The sequence below is a fragment of the Nothobranchius furzeri genome, chromosome 10 (genome assembly GCF_043380555.1).
Source record: "Nothobranchius furzeri strain GRZ-AD chromosome 10, NfurGRZ-RIMD1, whole genome shotgun sequence".
NCBI classification, from domain to species: Eukaryota; Metazoa; Chordata; class Actinopteri; order Cyprinodontiformes; family Nothobranchiidae; genus Nothobranchius; species Nothobranchius furzeri.
In genome coordinates, this window is record NC_091750.1 from 33,801,464 (window position 1) to 33,822,878 (window position 21,415).

The 21,415-nt window shown below is 42.3% G+C and overlaps 2 protein-coding genes across 3 annotated transcripts in view; one reads left to right on the forward strand and one right to left on the reverse strand.

Moving 5' to 3' along the window:
• Positions 1 to 357: 357 nt before the first annotated feature.
• On the reverse strand, positions 358 to 20,187 carry prodhb (proline dehydrogenase (oxidase) 1b). Its single transcript, XM_070555225.1, has 17 exons — positions 20,121 to 20,187; positions 18,804 to 18,890; positions 18,529 to 18,731; positions 15,643 to 15,845; positions 11,394 to 11,428; positions 11,156 to 11,305; positions 10,882 to 10,946; positions 10,659 to 10,775; positions 9,266 to 9,339; positions 8,507 to 8,588; positions 4,998 to 5,123; positions 4,593 to 4,742; positions 4,004 to 4,390; positions 3,175 to 3,285; positions 2,707 to 2,864; positions 2,325 to 2,359; positions 358 to 1,820 (listed from the first exon to the last, which is right to left on the reverse strand). The coding sequence occupies exons 1-17, from the start codon at positions 20,185 to 20,187 to the stop codon at positions 1,633 to 1,635; spliced, it is 2,238 nt and encodes a 745-aa protein (XP_070411326.1). The 3' UTR covers positions 358 to 1,632.
• Positions 19,665 to 21,415, forward strand: part of scarf2 (scavenger receptor class F, member 2) — a 33,938-nt gene continuing 32,187 nt past the window's right edge. Inside the window, exons 1-2 of one of the 2 annotated variants that reach the window (XM_015960559.3) lie at positions 19,665 to 20,266; positions 20,389 to 20,830. In XM_015960559.3, the coding sequence (XP_015816045.3) occupies positions 20,721 to 20,830 (110 nt within the window). In that variant the 5' untranslated portion in view covers positions 19,665 to 20,266; positions 20,389 to 20,720. Of the gene's footprint in view, positions 20,831 to 21,415 lie in introns of both variants that reach the window. The other variant, XM_015960558.3, reaches the window with a different exon arrangement.

The window sequence follows — 21,415 nt, forward strand, 5'->3', positions numbered from 1 at the left end:
CTCATTTTAAATATATTTTTAAACATTTTCTAAATGCTTTTTTATATTTTTACATTATCTTTTTGTTTTTTTGTGAAGCGCCTCATGTTTTTTATCTTGAGAGGCGCTATATAAATGATATTTTCTTCTTCTTCTTCATATATTTAGTCTGGTTAAACCAGCAGAAAACAGAAAAAATAACTAATTCCCTCACTTACAAGGTTAGAAATCATTCCAGTAAATTTACTAAATCTGACTTTAACACCTGAAAATGTTAAAATATGAGTGATAATTGGCTACTTTTGACTTGGACCTACTGGAGATTAGCCAGTGATGCGTCTTCTAAATCAAGCTGGACAGAAAAAGCGCCTCAGCCCGCTGTGAGATGGGATTTTGTAGTTAAATGTAAACCCAGAGGCACGTTTTAAATTAGAAGTCGATTTCTTAATTAAACCAATAGCACGGAGCCACAGTGACAGCTCTGTGGTGCTCTGCCTCAGTAGAACTCAACATGCTGCCAAAGTTTCTTCAGAGTAATGATTAATGCCTCCAATTTCTGCCATCTGCAATGAATGAAGCATCATGGGTAATTAAATAACTGTCTAAAAAGCACTGACAGCACTCGTAAAATCACAGGGCCATAATTCCCATGACGCCTGGATTCCCCCTGACTTAAACACTAATTAAGCATCAATAACTTGGAGATTTATGTTTTCTAGAGAAATCAGAAATAATCAAAACACAAGTCGTCGTCTTCAGTGCACATTTTTTTATTGAACAATTTCTCAAGTAAGTCCCCAGGATTAACAAACCCCCATGCTTCAAGCACATGTAACCCTGTTTCAATATTTTAAACATAATAAGGCACAAGAGACAAACATCAATCTTAATTATTACTTTTTATTTCATCTTAACGTCTGCCGCCAGGCTCGGCAGGCGCCTCCACAGAACTGAACTCACCTCACTGACGAAGAGCGTAGCTTCTTCTAGTCGGCATCATCACAAAAGCATTGCACTGTTTCAGGAAGAGGGATGAGGGACGCGCTGCAAGGTTTATGCTTCCTCCATGATTCATAAATAGGTGTTGTTCCAAAACAGGGAATACTCCTTCAAGCACAAATTTACGGAACAGAGGAAGAAATCCTCTCAGGGTGGCGAGTGGCTGAGAATATAAAATTAAAACGCCCACAAGAAAATGTTTCCTTTGCTACAATTTAAATCAAGCCTGTTATGTTTTATTGCCTTTCCTCTCCAGGATAAATAGGGTAATAAAGAAAGATGCCCATCCCGGTCCCGTTGGCATTTCAGGCGGTCCTTTTGGAGCAGTAAAGATGCCCACTTGATGGATGCCACAGCTCTACACACTACGGGCCGACAAAAATGAGAAAAGCTCATGGATGCGACGGCTGATAATTGCAAAATAAATAAATAAATAAATAAGGACAACTGCAACACACAGAATGAGTGAAGGTGGCTAAAAATAATACAGCTCCATGCAATCCATCTGTTAAAAAACAGCAAACTCTAGGACAAGTAAAAACAGAGAGAGATGGAGGAGACAGCTGCAGCAACCTGAGATGGAGAGCTGACGGATGCTGAAACAGAAAAAGAAAACACCAAGAAGCTGACAGACTCTCCTCTTCTGGGTTTTCACTACACCGGTCTGTAAAGAAGCTCCCCAGAGACGAGTCGGCGTTTCAGCTCCTTCCACAGCAGATCTCTCTCTTTTTGTGCACCCTTCATGAAGCCACGGTTCTCCTGCGCTCGTCGAGACAGGTAGGGCATCACTTCGCTCACCGGACCGTAGGGGACGTACTTGTAGACGGGAAAACCTGCCCGGCCTGGGATCAAAGGAGAGGGACGGACAACGATGACTCCCTTCATCTTTGCTGCTTGTCTTTCTTATGCTCAAAAACTTTCCATAATAAAAAACTTCCACGTTCCATTTTAGATAAGCTAAAAGAAATAAGCAGGACAAGTGGATCTATTTGGCTTTTTTCTCTACAATCCTCTTAAGGCAAGCCTGCAACACCAACATTCTCAGTGTGCTGCTTTTCTGTCTGAAGAGCTGCCAGTCCAGCACACAGAGACCGTTTCCCAAAGCTCGCTTACTTAAAAGAAGAATAAAAAAAACCTTCTGAACTAATGCAAAACATCAAAGAAATAAAACTAAACATCCACGGAGCCCTCCCGCCACTAGCATATCTAGAAAGAGAATCATGAAAGTAAAAACAGCACATTTGGTGCATCAGTGACTGGCAAATAATAAAGATCTGGGTTTTAATCTGTTTCTTTGTTTTGGGGATGCTCTTTCCCAGCAGATGTTGAGTTCAGTACCGATCTACTAGCCCGGCCTGCCAGACTCGTCCTCTGTTTAACTCTGCACAGAGAGAGTCTGGTCACTCACAGGCAGAGAGGCACATGAGGGGCGGGACTAGGCAGCTCAAAAATGACCAATCAGAAAAAAGACGGAAATCCCGACTGCCGCACGACGAGGTAGATCTCTGGTTGTAGTAAAAAAAAATAGCGTCTGGCAACGGCTCAAACGTCTTTTATGTTTTTAGAAGAAATGCTTTTAGCGCTTCTACTTGTTGTGGTTTTAAAGACATCTGGGTCAATTAGAGCAGAGGAACGAGCCGCAGCGAACTCCGCTCCAGTCGCCATGTTTATGACAAACTCTGCGCTGTGGTGTGTGACGTACGATAATCAGCGCTGATTTATTTTTACCTTTCCAAGGTGTGCTTTACTGTGTCCTCGTTGTGTGATGCCACCATTACGTTGGCCTTTTTATTGAGCGCCATCTCTTCAGCACATAGTCCAAACACCTTCCAAAGATTCACAGAAAAGGAGACTTGGCTATCAGTGAGTGGGTGGTCCCAACATTTCTGTTAAACTGTAAAGCATCATAAAAAATCTAATCGAACTAAAACAATTATCAGGTGATAGACGCTTTAAAACCAAGCTATTGTTTTCTAAGTAGATTTCAGTGATTTTGTAGGTAGAAACTTTACAGACTTCCCTCTGCAGCCCTCTGCTGACCACATTTCAACAGTTTTGTTGGACGGGTAGGTGCTCTCTACCTGCTTGTAGACCTGTATTTGTATAGCACATTCTTAGGGTTCTACAACCCCCTAAGGCGCTTCACAACACAATCAGTCATTCACCCATTCACACACACTGGTGGGGATGAGCTACGATGTAGCCACAGCTGCCCTGGGGCGCACTGACAGAGGCGAGGCTGCCGAACACTGGTACCACTGTTCCGTCCAACAACCGCCAGCAGGCAAGGCGGATTAGGTGTCTTGCCTAAGGACACAACAGCAGCATTCTCTGGTTAGAGCCAGAATCGAACCTGCAACCTCCCGATTAGTGGACAGCCCGCTCCACCTCCTGAGCTGCTGCTGTCCCCTTTTTAGTTTGCCGACCATCAATAAAAGATAGAAGAAGTAGAAAAGGAAGAATTTTGCTTTTTGTCGGGATCATCGTAGAGCCTAGAGCAGGCCTATTCAATTACTTTCCCTACTGGGCCAGATTTCAAAATCGTGGATCAGCTTTGGGCCGGATACCCAAATCTTTATTATATATTTTACGGACAATGTTTAAATAATACATTTTAATATGTTGACTGATATTACCTCTACCACTAATACAACGACAAAAAAAAGCAATGCACAATGTCTTTTATTGCTTTAATGATCTGTATTAATTTACCAGCTGCAGAGCTGGTAATACAAACATTTGTTTTATTAACCTCCAATAACTCCGTCGCAGCTACTAATTAAACATTTACAATAACCATAGCTCGACCATTATTCTTGCAACTTTAGTGCGAGAGGTGGCACTTTTTGTTTTGAACAGGAAATGGAATATTTGGCTCATAGGAGCTGAGTGTAATGCACAGACAGTAGTGCAGAAAGGATTCAGTGAGAGAGGAGCGCAGGTTTGTTTTGATTGCATTCATATGGGAAAAGCTGGATTCACAAATATAGGTGGATCCAAACATACTGAGAACAGTCACAGCTACATTCCTGAGGTTTGGGAACTGATGGGCATTGATCTGACTCCAAAACTTAGCGGGGCCATTTGTGCGCAGCTCTTGTGGCATCATAAGTGATGACTGCATGTCCACCAACTCCAGGAGGAACTGTCCCTCATCGATAGAAGAGACCACTTTCTTAGCTTTGATGGACAATGTTTCCTCAGCGATGGCAGGAAATGGATCTTTCGTCAATTGCATCGCCTCTGTAGGAAGTGACAGATCCTCCAGGCCACTGGTGAAGTTGTCCTTCATTTTCGCGACTAAACCAGTCATTTCTGCCGTGACTTTCAGAGGAGAGGTGGCTTTACAGAGTGTGGGAAAATGTAGCATTCTTCCACCAGTCAAGTCAGTTGCGAACATGTTTAGTTTTGCCTGAAAGGCGCTTGTTTGCTCCACAAGCTGGGCTGGGTCATTGCTGGGTCACTGCTAACATAGACATGAATATGTAGAAGCCACACTATGGCAGCTCCAGTAGACAACACCAGTCCACGGGGCGTCTACGTATATATGTCCCTGATTGCTAAAATGGTGTTGTGTTCAAGTGCAATATCAGTGTGGGAATTTAGAAACTTACATGCTTAAACTGTTTTTCAACAGTTTTTATTCCGTTGGTGGTTGGGGGATTGGGTGAGGTGGGCCAGCTGGGTAGGGCCCGCAGGCCGGATGTGGCCCACGGACCGCCATTTGAATAGGCCTGGCCTAGAAGTAAAATGATGAGTTTTGTCTTTGGAGGTGAAGCAAAGCAGAGAGAACACCCACATGGCCTACGCTAGCTTGAGGAAGCAGAAGGAAGTTATGAAATCATGCAACATACGCATAAAATCACCTGACTTTGTCACTGGATCTAGCTGTTCTACTTCTACGGAGGGAAAAAAAGCCTAAATGTGTGTTAATTTGTGGATAGAGTGACTAAATTGATCAAAAACGACTTGTGTTTCAAAGATTAAGTGCACTAATGCTAAAAATGATATGTGCATGCTTGCAGTAAATTCTCTATTTGATTGGCGATTACCTTCACTAAGGTGTCTAGACGCAGTAAAATCCTCTCCAGCTGTTTCTCTTCCTCCGTTGTGAATTTCTGCAGCAGAGGCTCCAGTTTACCGAGCTGAAGCAGCAACACAGAGACTGAACTGTGAGACGCTACAAAAAGAACCAGATGTCAGACAGTATGCTGCATCTTAGTGTCAAACCATATTCACCGCTTGAATACGTTGAGTTTAGGATCAGCACACAGGGATAAGTCATAGTGTTTAAACCACCTGTCTTCTACATCTTTTAAGCCACAAAATCCAGCTCTAGCACGTTGGTGTGTAGAGATATTTGACCTGTGCTGTCTGGAAGTGGATTTGTCAGGCCCTGCTGCATGTGGGATGAAGGTTTCATGACTTGCACATCATTTGCAGGCTTTATTTGGAGTTTTTGGGGCCAGGATCTGTATTGTGTATTCTTAGAATGATTCCTGAGCAGATTTTGAGTCAGATGTTTATATCTAAACTAAATACATATTTATGGCAAAAACCTTAAAGTCAAGCAATGTTTATTTCACCTGTCAGTAGTTCTTATGTGCTGCTCAGTTAAAGCACTTTTTTCCATCAATCAAATTCAAATTTAGCTTTGAATACTGATAAATGTGTCCAAGAGAGAGTTTATTTTATTATTTGAAACTGTAGTTGGAACACTCATTGTGCCTCCCTGAATATAGGCACGAAGTAGGTGGATTTCTTTATGAGTTACGGCTTCTCGCTTGAAGTCTTCTTCATAGACTGATGAAACAATCACGTAATGGACTGGGACCACACGTGCATGGTGGGAAGAGAAAGCGACAGGTACAACAGATGGACAACAGAAGCCATCAGCATCAGAGACCACGGAACAGCAACCATTAACAGAGACGAGGGGGCTCATGGACTAAGAACTTGGGACTCAATCATCAAAGGCACACCACCAAGCGTGCGTGGGAGTGCCCGTGGATCTGACAGCTCCACCTGCCACTCCCACGTGACGCGCACCGAGGATACCAGATTTAATCCACGTCATCGCTCCAACAGATGACAGCCCATGAAGACTGCTTCAAGTGGGAAGCCAAAACTGTCGGCAGACAAAACAATGCACCAGCACTTAGTGCCTATTAGACACAATCCCCTGTTATATTCTTTGAGCCTCTCTATACTTTTAACATCTCTTTATTAAGAGGAAAAACCCTTAGAGATAATTTGTAGAAAAATGAGAAAATGACTGTCCTGCTGGCTGACGTCCAGGTGCTGCGGACAAATGAGGAAAACGGCAGGGAACGCAAGCGGTGGATCTCTCTGGCGTCCATTAGTAGTCTGGATATTCCAAGTCCATCCTGGAACGTGAGTGATTCAGCAATCTTTGTTGTTGCTTTCCTCTTGTCTGACAAAGACATTAGCAGTAGCTCAGGCTAGCATTATCAGTAGTCAGGCTAGCGTTAGCAGTAGCTCAGGCTGGCGTTTGCAGTAGCTTAGGCTAGAATTAAGAGCAGCTCTGGCTAGCATTAGCAGTAGCTCTGGCTAGCATTAGCACTAGCCCAGGCTAGCGTTATCAGTAGCTCAGGCTAGAATTAGCGGTAGCTCCGGCTAGCATTAGGAGTAGCTCTGGCTAGTGTTAGCAGTAGCTCAGGCTAGCATTATCAGTAGTCAGGCTATAATTAGCAGTAGCTCTGGCTAGCGTTAGCAGTAGCTCAGGCTGGCGTTTGCAGTAGCTTAGGCTAGAATTAAGAGCAGCTTCGGCTAGCATTAGCAGTAGCTCTGGCTAGCGTTAGCACTAGCTCAGGCTAGCATTATCAGTAGCTCAGGATAGAATTAGCAGTAGCTCCGGCTAGCATTAGGAGTAGCTCTGGCTAGCGTTAGCAGTAGTTTGGGCTAGCATTGTTCTCCTCACATGGGACAGTGCTCCGCAAACCTCTGCTGACCAGAAACAACTTTTATCCATTTAGTGGAGCAGTTAGGTGCCCTAGAGGGAGCTCCTTACCTGCTTAATGACTGTTAGCTACTGTCTGTGCCATAGCTAATATAAAATCCAGCAGTTAGCCTTTTCAGTTTGCAGACAATCAATTTAAAAAAAAGAAAAGAAAAAAAAAGAAGTCTGCATTGTTGTTGAGATCATGGTGAAGCCTGGAAGTAAAAGAAACCGAGATGCTTTGGAGGCAAAGCAAAGAGCTAAAACCAGAGGGAACATAGGAGTGGCTTACATTCATTTGAGGAAGCTAAAGGAGGCTATGCTATCACAAGCTGGTGTTGACCTGGCTTTGTTGATACTGGACTTGTAAGGAATAATATTTTTTGTCCATCAGCGTGGATCTTTTTCACTCGTGTTAGCCTGTTGTTAGTGCTAGCTACAGCAACCTGCTGCAGGGTTGTTTATGAAAGCTGTAATTCCACTTTCAACCAGTAGGAGCAAGAATCTGGAAACTCCTTAGTGTTACTTTAAGGGTGTGTCTAAGCTTATGACGTGTTAAACCAGCTTTTCCCAGACTGAACCGTTTATCTGTGTGTTACGTACGTTCGCCACTAGATGGCCCCCGCAGATCCCTCCTCATCCGGTTCCCTTCACAGCTGTTCTCAATTTAATCATCACCTGGTCACTGTTAAAAGGCTCGCCTCTCCTTCCATTCAGGAAGAAAGTCCAGGGTAGGGTAGACTCCTAGAGTTTATACTATTACACTATTCTCTTCTCCTCGTATGTTTTGGCAAAACTCGTCTCTCTCGCTAGTCTTCGGATTTCGAATATTTAGGATTTGACAATTTGGCTTCTTGACTTCGGAACATCCTTGACTTTGACTTTGGATCTCCCTGAGCTTTCCTGTTTATCAGGACTGCTCTTCTTATTGGTATTTGTACCCGTTCTGGGTTGGCGTTTTCCGTTCTCCCCTTTGTATATAGTCCCTTTAGCTTTATATATATATATATATATATATATATATATATATATATATATATATATATATATATATAATTATTATTATTGTTGTTGTAAATACCCTTTTTGTAATAAAATCTTCCGTTTTAGCGACACAGCACTTTGTTATTATTTCACCCGCACACCTCTTTTATTACTCCCTCTTCCTCATCACTCCTAGAGAGCCGGGGACGTAATACTGTGGTTATTACATCATTACTAATTTACGTATGAGAATAAGTCAGAGAACAAAGGCTTTTAGTACGCTACGTTAGACACCTCAAGCTGCCTATAATCAAAATGGATGTGGTTTTAAATTCTAGAACACCTTTAAGTTCTAAAAATAACTAAAAGCTAAAAAGTGATTAAAAATCTAAACCAAAAACTAAATTTTTAAATTCTCTGACACAATGCATTTTATCCTGCACTTTTCTTGGTCTGTGCAAGATTGAGGACAAGTTTGCAAGATCAAAAACATCAGAGCTAACTGAATGAGTTCCATTTTGGCTGTAGCAACCATCTTGAATTGTGTGGACTTCTAAAGTTTACCAGACATTATGATTTACTGACCTCCACATTAGGAGCGACAAGTAGATCTGGTGCCTTTGATCTGTCATCTATAAGGCTGTTCCAGTCAAGTATGTCGATGTGCCTGATGGGGACAAGGACAGAAAACTATTCAAATAATGTCATACCCTTAAAAATACTTTAAATAAAATAAGAAAGTATATATGTATGTGTATATATATATATACACAGTATATATATATATATATATATATATACAGTATATATATATATATATATATATATATATATATACAGTATATATACTATATATACAGTATATATACTATATACACAGTATATATACTATATACACAGTATATATACTATATTTTTATATATATATATATATATATATATATACTGTATATATATATATATATATATACAGTATATATATACTGTGTATGTATATATATATATATATATATATATATATATACATGCCACCTATATATTTAAATAAATTCACCACCAATCTTCAACCTTAAAAAAAACATTAAAAAATGTGTTCAAATGTGTAATGTTTCAGTTATTTTATGTCTTTAAACTTTTGTTTTAGATGAATTAAACTAAAAATGTGTAAAAATAAAAATCACATGATTGAATGATTATATCAAGTATCCTCACTGCTGATGTCAAGGTTTTTTGATACTATTGTTGTTTTGCTTATTATCCCAGAAGTAAACATCATCTACACAAATATGTTATTTTCACTGCGTATATATGACATCCATCCTGGAACTCCGTGTTCTTGCTTACCCCGTGGATTCTGTTTTCTTTCCCGTAAACCAACCACAGATGTCTCCTTTTGCTCCGAGTTTGGTCAAGAATTCCTGGAATGATATAAAGTCCCAGGGCCTCATTTATTAAACATACTGCGTAGGATCCACACCAACATGTGTGTTGCAGTAAAAACATGACAACAGAGACGCTGTGGAACAAACGTGAAACACGCAAACCCTTAGATAAATCTTTTTTTATAAACAACAATCCGTTTGAAAACTTGCCCAGTTGGACACACTTTATTTCCAACTAATAATCAACTCAAAGCGCCGCAGGGAAGCTTTTGCAACGTAACACTGCAACGGATCTGGGGCTCCTGGTGCTAAATCATGCAGCTGGGAGGAAGATGAAAATATTTTTTCACCTGCCATCAAACTGGTTACGGACCTGTAAGTATTTATCGTTAGAGAACATTTGTTCCCGCTTATTCTTCAGCTCATGCTGTCTTCTAGCAGCTCTGTTTTCTCCTTCATTCAGCACGATGCACAAGGTTCAAACTAGTGTTTATATGTACGCAATAAAAATACTGATTGCTAAGTTAAGACTACCGAAGTGATTGCAATAGCCAGGGGAGACCCTCAAGCTTGAGTATTGTTGACGTAGAAGGAAGGGAAAACTATGTTTCTGGGGTACTTCGGTTTGGCTAAAGCAATTATTATGAATAGGATTTAATGTGAATGTGGATTTATTCAAAGGCTACGCCAATATTCATCCATTTTTCTCCGCTTATCTGTAGTTGGGCAGCGGAGGCAGCAGCCTAAGCAGGGATCCCCAGATTTCCCTCTCCCCAGCCACTTGGGCCAGCTCCTCCGAGGGAATCCCAAGGCGTTCCCTGACCAGCTGAGAGACATAGTCCCTCCACCGTTTCCTGGGTCTTCCTGTAGGTCTCCTCCCGGTTGGACATGCCTGGAAACCTCACCAGGGAGGCATCCAGAAGGCATCCTAAGCTGGCTTCTCTCGACATGGAGGAGCAGCAGGTCTACTCCGAGCCCCTCCCGGATGACCAAGCTCCCTATCTCTAAGGGAGAACCCAGACTCCCTGCAGAGAGAGACTCAATCCGGCCGCTTGAATCCACATTCTCGTTCTTTCGGTCACTACCCAAAGCTCGTGACCATAGGTGAGGGTAGGAACGTAGATGACCGCTAAATCGAGAGCTTTGCCTACAGACCTGTACAACACCTGCATCACTGCAGATTTGGCGCTAGACTCGTTTTCCCGTCATGCTTGAGCTATAAATGATGCTCTGATTGACTCACGCTGTAGCAGCATATGGAGACATCTCTTCGTGCTGTTCGGCTGACATTAAGACTCGTGTGTGATGCGGTTAAATATCACTGAAGCTAACGGGTAAGTAGAGACAAACACTACCTGCAGCTGTGCCAGCTCCAGTCTCTGCTCCAAGGCTTCCATGCCACCTTTTCCCTGCTGTGATGCCAGGAATGTGAACAATCGCTGCCATTTCACGAGGACCTCTGAGAACTGGAACTTGTTTTTAAGAGAAGAAAGAAGGCTCTCATTCTGTCGCACTACTGCTGTTATACTTTGAGCTTAGATTGTCACGCTGAGCTTTTAATCATCATTTAGAGCCTACCAGAAATTGGGGTCGCCCTAGTGCGGTCATTTTGATGGCAGAAAAACCGTCCATCCTGTTCCCACCTATGGATGGAATCGGTATTTCATGACAATGCAAAGGGTTCAAAGGTTAATAATTCATAAAATAAAGAAACGATCAAAAAGGAAAGCACGCTCATGGATGAAGGAACATTTTTTCACCACCATATGATTCAACTTAAGCGTATGACTTCACAATTAAACAAGCGTTCTGGAAATGTGTTCTGGATTTAGCTCAGGTTCTGTTTACCCACCAGATGCTTCGATGCATTTTATAAAGGTTTCCATATGCTGGTCACATTTGGCCTCATCAGCGTAGAAATACGTGCAGGCCCGGTTCCGTTCCCCGTGACTGTCACCCAACTGTCTGTGCGCTCCGGAGTTCTTCTGTTTGTAGTCCTCGCCTGGGGAGGAAAACACATTTGCATGCCTGTTTCTTCTAATTGCGTCATGAGCTGCGTACACAGACGAGAACAAAGCAAGGCGGCTTACCTGTGCTTTCTTTCCCTGCAGCAGAGACACACGAGCTAAAATAGGAGGAGAGTGAGAAGATACAGATCATTTGCTCCGTATTGGGGTCATGTTATAAAAGCGAGTTGCATCAGAGTTTGCGACCTGAACTTAATCTGTGAACTTTCGGGCCTCGTGGCGTCTAGTCACCCTAAACAGTGCATCAGGCTGAACTGCTTTACTGTTTGCTGCTGGCCCCACTCCCGTCTGGAGCATCACTCCACACTTGGCCTGTCTACCCCTCATCGTGAGGCTCTGGGGAGAAAACAAACAGCCGACTAAACGGAAAGCGTCTAAAATGCAGGAGAAGTGTTTAGAATTATCTTATTTTAAGCTGTTTGTCCTTTTTGACGGAAGATAATGGGATCATGCTGAAATGCAATCTAGCCAACAGTTTGTGAATTTGTGCTATTTTTAACAGATTTTGGTATCTTGCATACTGTTGAGAAAAATCTTTTAATTTCTTTAGATTTGCTGTTTTATGGTTCATTTGAAGCTCAAAACCTGATTAAAAAACCCCACAAAATCTGGTCTAGAGAGTAAAAACAAATGTTTTAAAGACACTTGGCAGCTTTTTCATATTTTTGAATTTTCTTGAGCCAGTATGTGCTAAAATGACCCTTTGCAGAGTTATTGAAATGTCACTCAGACCCTACCGCCCTCTGTGGCCAGAGTACCACCCTTGCAACTTCAGAGTTGCGACGTGTTGGTGGATGGAGCTGACATCTGCTTCCAGCACATTTCCTGCATGTTTTAGATCATGAACACAGCTGATTTGTTTGATTTAGTGATGAATCATTCCTGTAGACACTAATAAAGCCTGAGGAGCAGTTAGATTAAGGTGTTGAAAAGACGAACACACAGCGAGGAGATAAAGCCTAATTTATACTTCTCCATCTGCGTCGGGACGGAGACACGCGATGCCGTTACACGTCGACGCAAGAACCCTCCAGCAGGCTCACAGAGGAAGACAGAAGCAAGCCTCAAGTTTTAACGATCCGTCGAAAAAGAGAGAGAACGCAGGGTTGTGACTGGTGAGGATGCTGCTTCCGGTAAATTCATCAACAGCACCGTCTTTGCCGCTTCAAAAGACAAAGAGGTATTTAGCGGCAGACATGGCACAGATTGAAAAGCGCATCGCAGAAAAAGTCTGAAAATAGGAATGTTTATCCACCCGTAACTGAAGGAATGCAGATATGCGGCAAGCGTTTTATTCGTGGACAGAAAAGATGAGAAACGTGAGTTTGGAGGTGCCGATGACATGAAGAGGTGGAGGGAATGAGGGATAAATGTGTTAAAAAGTCTCCAAAATACATTAAAACAATGTAAACACACAATCGTGGGCCAGATACGTGACTTTAACGGTGGCGGGACACGCTACGCCCTCTGCTGTCTTTGCAGGGAACTGTTTTGCAACACCACCCAGCTGACGAAGAAGTCTGAAAGCAAAACGTTTCTGTCAATGCGTGTGCGTCTATCCCTCGTGGAGCCGACGGAGGAAATACGTTCCACTTCTGCTTTGAGCACAGAGCATTAATAATGGACACTAGGGGGTGCTAAAAGCAAGTAAAACTGCCAAGAGAGCAAAAATTTAGATGTTTTTATTTCAGAGAGCACCATCTAGGGGCAGAAAGTATGTACTGCATCTTTATCCCTTCTCCTTACTTTAGTGATTACGTCTGGAAGCAACTCCTTTTGCTCATGAATGCACCTCTAGCTGGCCAGCAGAGCTAAAACACATTGTTTTACATACATGCACACTGTGATCGACATCTGTTCATAAGCGGACGTTGAACGCTACTGGCTAATGCTGAGTAGGGCTCAATTCAAATTATGTGGGGCTCTACAGGACCAGAGGCGGGCTTAGTAAAACTAAATTGTTCTTTATCATTTCACAGGACAGGGTGAGGCTATCACTTTTACAGATTCCTGAAAAAAATCTTGCACATTGCCTAAAAGGGTGATGCTCTGAATTTAGACACACAATTAAAGCCTTTTGTCTTAGAAGACGTCACATTTTTTCCAACAGAAATTGGAAATGGGATGATACAACTTATACACATTGGCTGTGTCTCAATTCAGGGTCTGCATCCTACGTCGGCCGGTTACGTCACAGCGCCGCGACTCGGCCTGTCCCAATTCGAAGACTCCTTCAAATGCGGTCGACGAATGCGGCCTTCTTTTCGCCTGAATGAAGGATGGGTCAGGTGTATCCTTCAATAGGTAGCATTTCCCAAATGCCTTGCGGGCCGGCCGGCAGAAAAACTTAAAAACAATGGCGGACAGTGAAGCGGGAGCTGTCGGAGAGGATTGGGCATATACATGTCAGTATAAACTTGAAAACTGTTAGGTTAAGGACTTTTGGTGATACATGAACGTTATTTTAGTTAGAAATGTTACAGTAAAAGTGCTTGTATTGCGGTCTCGGCTCGTATGTTCGGCCGCTCGGTGTCGTACTTCTCCCGCTACGTTTCCCCCTGATTTTAATAGAAGTTTGTATTTTAGGACCAAAAGAGAAAACCAGGGAATTTATTAAGCTTAGGGCGGAGATGGACCACATGATCACCGGAGCAAAGTATTCGGCGGCTGTGGCATGGAGGTACAATAACATCTCATATTTTAAAAAAACTCGTTTGAGTTTATTTTTTTCTGCGAAAACATGAAAGGAATAACCCGTTGTCCTCTTTTCTCTTCCTGTTTCTTTTCTTACATGTTTGTTAAGACTATTCTGGAGAAAATGGGCATCCAGGGGAAGGTGCCAGCGACGACCAGCTTCTGGAGCTGATCAGGGAGGACATGAGGCTGCAGAGGGAGGCAGAGCTGCAGAGGGCACAGGAGAGAAGGAAGAACTTTGACAGCTTTTTACTTTGCTAGAAAAAATGGTTAAGGAAGATTAAACATGTACATGTAAAAGAAATATCTAAATAAAATCAGTTCTGCATTAAACTCTTGAATTTTATTTTGGTTTACAAATGAGAATTGTTTAATATTACAGGGTATCTGCTGGGCCTTAAAGTCTTAAAAGGTGATAAATCGGTTTTGGTCAAATTAAGACCCTTAGAAAGTATTAAACACTATTATCACATCTTTGCTCAGGCTCAGCTAGTCTAAAGTATTTTCTCTGAATTAGCTCTCCAACAGTCAAGGAAATGATTAACCCCCAGAGACCCACGTTGTAATATTACAACATCAGATTTAAGTCCACAAAAATAAACCTTCCCCATTTTTTTTCTTTTTAAAACCACATTTACATTGCTAATAGGTCCTATTGTTCAGTTCTGCAACACTATTGGCTGTTAAAATGTGTAAATAGGCCCGTTTATCTGGCCTCCTAGAACAACATGTGAAAGGTTAAAAAAATATTTTGCAGTTTTCTAAATTTGGGTTTCTGGGGGTTAAAAAGCTAAATAAAACGTTGAGCTCCATCGTTTAAAGTTCCTTCTCCCTTCTGCCCAGCGGTTCCACGGTTGCTAGGCGACGGACCGTTCGCCGAGGGAGTTCATGAAGGCTAGGCCTGTCCAAATTCACCGCCGTTAACATCCGGTCTACCCAGCCCACGTCGGCCGGGTAGACTGGGTCCTTCGAAGGATGCAGACCATGAATTGAGACACAGCCATTAACTGATTGAAGATTTGTTGGCTTACAGGAAATGATAGAAGCATAAAACTGGAGAACATCCTCTGCAGTTGCTGGGCGCTGCAGTCAGCTGTCGCTCTACAGCAACTCAAACGTTTACACCATGAAAGCTTTTAAATTTAAAACATGTGACATTTCAAAAACAGTTCTATAAAATGTAAAAGGTCATTGCTTAGGAAATGCTAAATATATCAGAGATTTTTATTTTACTTCTAAGAAATAATCATCAAAAATGCTCTTTATTAACTGTGAAGCTGACACGAAAATGGGCCACAATGCCTATTTTTTATTTTGAGCTGTGAGATGTTCTAATTAGTCCAAATGCATGAATGCTCAGAGCTGCATGAAGTAACTTTACTGCTGCCACCGTCTCCAGAGAGCCTGCTTGCATAAGGTTTGCACTGTTGTCCAAGTTTACATCAGAGAGCAGATCAAAAAGCTGCTGCCTTGTGCGGCCCATGTGACGAGATGCCTAACAAGCGATCTGTAATTATAGCGGCTCATACCAACTCACACAAACATATAAAGCACCTAAAACCGCTAACTTCTTTTTTTTTTTTGTTGCATATGTATAGAAATAATGCAAATGTCATACTTTATCTCTTGATTCTCATTTCGGCTGATGTCTTCCTCAACGCTGTAGTCCAGGACCGAGCCAACACCAAAAGCCTGGTTCTTCTGGATCAGAGGCTTGATGGCCACGTGGTCCTCTCCAGCAACAAACTGGCCGTAGAACGTGATCTTCATGAGCTGATCAAAGGCTTTTGGACCTAGGATCTTCTTCCCTAGATCCATTATCTAAGAGGGATAGAGGACGCCTAGAATAATCAGCTGGGGGCTCGACTGGCACATCACAAACCATTAAAGTCTCACACTGAATGTTGAATTATTTATTTAAGGTTAGATTTTCCTCACTCGTCGTTCCAAAGATCGTGGCTTGCCATGTTTTGAATTGACCAAATGAAACAGGAAAGCTGATCTTTCATAAAGCAAATGTCCTTTTTTCTAAGGACTTGCAAAGGAAACAAATTAAATGTTGGTCAGAGCATCAGATCATTGCTTACTGTTTAACGTTTGTTCTTGCTACGTGCTTTCACAACCACAGTCCACGATTCCAGCTGTTATACAACAGGCTCACCATGTGTGCATGCATTTTATGTTATAAGCAACACACCAGGTGTAACAACATAAACGTGTGTTATTAGGAGCAGTGCCTGAGGAGATGCACCAGTTCTGCTATCAAAGATTGATGCCATCTTTAGATGCTGGTACGACTCTGACCTGCTGATATAAAATCTGTCTGATTCTCAAATTTAACATTTTATTTGGTTTTTGTTTTTGGGTAAAGTAGGAAAATCAAGATTTTCATCTGAAAAACCTTTAAGCAGAAGATCAGCTATTGCTAGTTTTAATCTGTGATTTGTAGGGTTGTCTAAAATGATTGGCTAACCATTCTTATTAGATGATATTAGCATTAAAATGTACTATTGACATTGTTGTTTACTCTTTTAATGACCCAACCTTTACATACCATGCACGTTTTAAACATCAGCCTCTTAAGCTATGTCTTCTCTCACTTAAAATGTCAAAATTTGGCAGATCTGAGATTTGTTTTTGATATATTTTTGTTTGTGTGGCACAGCGGGCCAAACTGAATGTGAATATGTTTGAAAAACAAACAAATTTGCTTCCCAAAAAAGCTGTGAAGCAACTGCAGCTTGTTCAGAATGCTGCTGCTAGAGTCTCAACAAGAACTAAGAGAACGGAGCACATCACTCCTGTTCTTAGATCCCTGCACTGGTTACACTGGTCCCACTAGTTTATAAATAACTCAGTGGCATGGGACCAAAATACATGTCAGATCTCATTCCTGTACCCCCAACAGGGCTCTGAGATCCTTAGGAAACAATCAGCTGGGAGAACTTCGGGTCAGAACCAAACAGGGTGGAGATGCTTTTAGCTACTGTGCTGCTCAGAGATGGAATTAGCTTATTAGTGTTATTTAAAACAAAACTTAAAAACCTAATGAAATGTTTCCTATGCTGCATCGTCTCCACTGTAATCTGTGATGTACTTGCTCATCCTTAGTTCAGTCTTTTCCTTTCAGCTCTGAATTCTGTTATCTGTGTATGTTTTTAATTAATGTTCTCGTGTTTGTTGTTGTGCCGTTTAATGCTGACTGTAAAGCACATTGAAGTGCTCCTGTGTTTGAAATGTGCTCTATAAATAAAGCTGCCTGGCCTTGCCTAAACTGTAGTAGTTGCTGTTTTGCACTGATATCGTTTAAAGTGTAAGTATGCAGGAGGTACTTGATGTTGGTTACCTAAAATAGTACTTTTCTTTATGAAATGGGGACCCCACATATATTGGTATTATCAGTATCGGAAATGAAGCGTTACTATGTGTGTATAGTGGTAAAAAGCTAATATCAAACATCTTTAGTGCCTTGCAGTACGGCATTAACAGACCAAATAGTCAGTGAATGCTTATTTTGCTTACCAATTAATGATTTGGTTCACCTCAATTTTGAATTGAATTGTACCAAATATAAATGTTTATACTAACATGATCCAACTAATAAACATATTTATATGCAACATCCAACTGCATGTGAGCACGACAACGACGCTGAAACTACCAGTGGACCTGCACGGCCAAAATCTTTTAGGTTGGCAGGAAATGGAGCTGCCAAACAAGTTTGGTGCTCACAAAAAGTGTGTTTTTGGCACAATCTCCATCCCATAGATAGCTCATTACACTACCACAGGAGTGGCATTTGGCTGTGATGATGCGACACAGATGCACTGAGGTTGAAATGAAAGGTTAGACAAAAACAGGCTGTAACTTGATGTGTGGTAGTGCAACAAGTCTGCTGGTGGCCGATGGGCTGCAGACTGCAGGCAATAGGTGGGGCAGCAGTAGCTCAGGTGGTAGAGCGGGTTGCCTCATGATCAGAGGGTCATGGGTTCGATTCCAGCTCCCGCCAGGGTTGTGTCCTTGGGCAAGACACTTCACCCAACTTGCCTGTGTTAGTGGTGGTCAGAGGGGCCGACGGCGCCAAATGTCAGCCTCGCCTCTGTCAGACCTCCCCAGGGCGGCTGTGGCTACAAGTAGCTTACCATCACTAGCAGTGTGTGAATGTGAGAGTGTGGAAGCATCTTTGGGGGTCTAGAAAAGTGCTATATAAGTTCAATGCATTATTATTATTATTATTATTATTATTATTAATAGAGTGTTCTTATAGCTGCAGTTAGTTCATGATTTAAATAAACGGACTAGAAAACCTACACGTTTTATAAATGTTTCTGGATGAATTATGGTTTATGAGCTGTAGCCCTGCATGCCTGCTCTGTTTGTTGACAGCTGTTATCTGGATTTTACAGAACTGGCATAATACCGTTAATCGTGTTGTTTGACGATACGTTAGCGTCATTATTTATATATCGAACGTGTGTGACGCTTTATTTTCAAACATCATTACCTCCATATTGTTATCAACCAGGAAGTCATAGGAACAAAGTTTGAAAACCAGCAAACTTCTGAGCAGCTCTGAGGAGGCTTTGCTCCTGTAAGCCTCCCTGGTCCGCTCAAAGTCTACGGAGGTCTTATTGGCACTGGGCGGAGAGCAGGTGCGGTCTCCGCCTGGCTTCCTGGGAGAAGAGCCGCGGCGGCTTCCGTCCGAGTCTGACCGGATCGTCGAGGTGGGTCAGAAATCGCTTCGAGTGCCTCTCTGCAGCCGCCCCAGAGAGGGCTGACACAGTCCTCCTGGCGCTGAACATCCAGAGGAAGAACCCGACAACGCACGGAACTCAACAAACCACCGTTTTAGCTTCGTGCGCGCGACTGTGTAAACAAACAGTTCAGGCTCGCAAATTAGAGCCACCTGATTGGTGGAGAGGTGGTGACGTACTGCTTCCTGCCTAAATAAAGAGTAGAGGAGTTTTCTGTGACTGGGCGACCGAGCGAAAGGGGGCACAGCGGATGTAATTTTGGGGGGAACAGGGGGGACATGTCCCCCCCACTTTTTCCAAAGTCAAGTATTGACCCCTGCACTTTTTACCATCCAAAAACAATATTACGCTATATTAAATTGACACTGGTTGAGCTCTAGGACCAAGGGGAAAACAGTCAATTGTGTTGAAGCCTGTTTCCCATTAGAGCATACTGTAAAGATACCCCCCCCCCCCCCACCCACCCACCCCCCCCCCCCCCCCCTCCGTGTCCCCTGCACTTCTAAAGTGAAATTTACGTCCATGGGCACAATAATTAAAACACACATCTGATCATGTTGTTTTCGTTCTGTTTGCAAATGTAGCATGTTCCTGGACTCAGGCCCTCATAGAGCTTCCTCTTCATGCAAACATCGATTATCTAATCCTTTATTATCTGGGTTGTTGAGAATCTGGCCTCTTCAGTTTGCTTTCATGCAGCTTCAGCTCTTTAACCCAGTCCTATTTCCGAGATAAGTGCCCCCAAATCAAGTATTTCACTTGTTAAATGACCTTTATGTCAGTGACAAGGAACGTGCCATTCATTTTAAAGGGCTAAATACTAATCATTAATTACTTCAATAGAACACATGTTCAGTTATTAATGAGAAATGTTGCTGACTGTGAACATAATCATATAAAAAGGAGAACACCAGTACTTCTGCTGATGGGAGTGAACGGGGAGTATTATTGTAGCTCAGTGTTTGTTATCTAAACCCAACATTTAAATAAGTCTCCTCCCAGAGCCAGAGGAGAAAACTTTGTCCATTTGTCATTTCTCAGCTGGAACCAGAGGGGGGAGCTAGAGTCCCACATGTCCTCCGCAAAGACAACACGCTTCTGTTTTCTCTTCATTCAGGAACTAAAGTCTGTTAGAAACTATTTTAAAGGAGTTTAACATTTTATGAATCCATCTGTTATCAATGAATGCATTATTTTAGGTTAAGTGAGCTGTGCGTGCGCGTGCGTTTTTCTCCATTCACAAACTATTCCTCAAAAGATTTTGCATCATAGTGCTCCTATTTAATAAAAATAATGTTGAAACAAAAGTCCTGTTTTTAAAGAAAATAAATAAACGACTGACCCTTTCCGACCATCAGAGCAGACCGTGCTGCGCAGGCCTGTCTGTGCAGATTTGGTGGCGGAGGCATGGCGCACAAAGCCAAAGATAGAGTAACAAATCAGGAATTTCCCTTCTGCCACTCCTGGGAGCGAATGAGAGGACCTGAGGTGAGGAATGAGCGCCTCTCCAAAGCGAGGTCGTCTTCATCAACTTTCTGAGAGTTTACCAAGAGTTTCATCTGTCCAGAAAAGTTGTGGGAGACATTTTAAAGTTTTTTTTTCTCCCGCAGCCTGAAGTCATCTGACCCATGGATTCACACAGAGTCCGTTCTAGAAAAGCGCAGTGCAGGAGCATCGAGACAGCGGACTGAGTTGGAAGTTTGGACCTTTTTATTTTTAAGACAAAAAGATGTGGTTGGAATCGCTGCTGGTTTGTTTTTGCTGCTAACGTTTTGCTCTTGTTCTGAATGTTGGCCCAACCTCATCTGGAAGGAATAAAAGTTTGATCCAGAAATGGGATTACGCGCGTGAAGAAAGTGGAATAAAACCAACGAAAACGCCAGTTTGGATACGGAAAATGCGGAGAAAAAGCTGCGTCTAGAAGGATGCTGCTGCGTTTACAATGGAAGTGAAGAACTCGTTTGCACTTTCTGTGGTGGTTTGCCTTTACTTTTACTCTGCTTTTAGCCAAGAACTCAACCCCAAAGGCAAGAATGTGTGCAAAGCACCTGGGTAAGAACCAGAAAATCGCAGTGTGCCAATTTTCTACACGTTTTTATTTATTATTACTATTATTTTAGCATTTGGCGACTTTCTTCCCAATAGTCCAGATAGTGTGTGAATGTCGTTACTTATGTCGCATTTCTTTGCAAACAAAAGCGCATCTTAGACGCAAAAGTTGCGCTTTGTTGTTATCTTCAGCCATTGGTTTTGAAGTGAAAACGCCTGAATAGTGAACTTTGTGCAAACTTTGCTGAGATACTTTTCTGCACACTGACCTATTTTTCACGCATAACGCTGCAGCGGTCCCAGCAGGAGGAGGGGTCCGTTGAAGAAAGCAGCCATGCAGATGTTTAGCCGACATCTGTTGCACTTTTCAAAAGCAACCTTTCTAGACTAGAGCAAGCCTTTAACTTCTGAAATGTGGCAAAAGTCCACTGTTACACTTACAGCAACGTTCAAGCCTGCTCAACCCCCAACAGTCAAGAATGAACTGATTTCAGACCAGAAAGCGGGATTTTAGGGTTATTTTCTCTCATTTGCTGATATTTGGTGTGCTTCATTAAGTGCATCCCTTGTTTCCCATCTCCACTTGGA

What these genes read in the sequence shown, in the direction of transcription:
- prodhb (XM_070555225.1), bottom strand. Translation starts at nt 20,187, where the DNA reads ATGCCTCCGCCACCAAATCTGCACAGACAGGCCTGCGCAGCACGGTCT. An exon ending in TGCAGGGAAAGAAAGCACAG is followed by an intron (nt 11,306 to 11,393) that starts GTAAGCCGCCTT and finishes TTTCCTCCCCAG; the next exon opens with GCGAGGACTACAAACAGAAG. An exon ending in AGGGCAGCTGTGGCTACATC is followed by an intron (nt 2,865 to 3,174) that starts GTAGCTCATCCC and finishes ACAGTTTAACAG; the next exon opens with AAATGTTGGGACCACCCACT.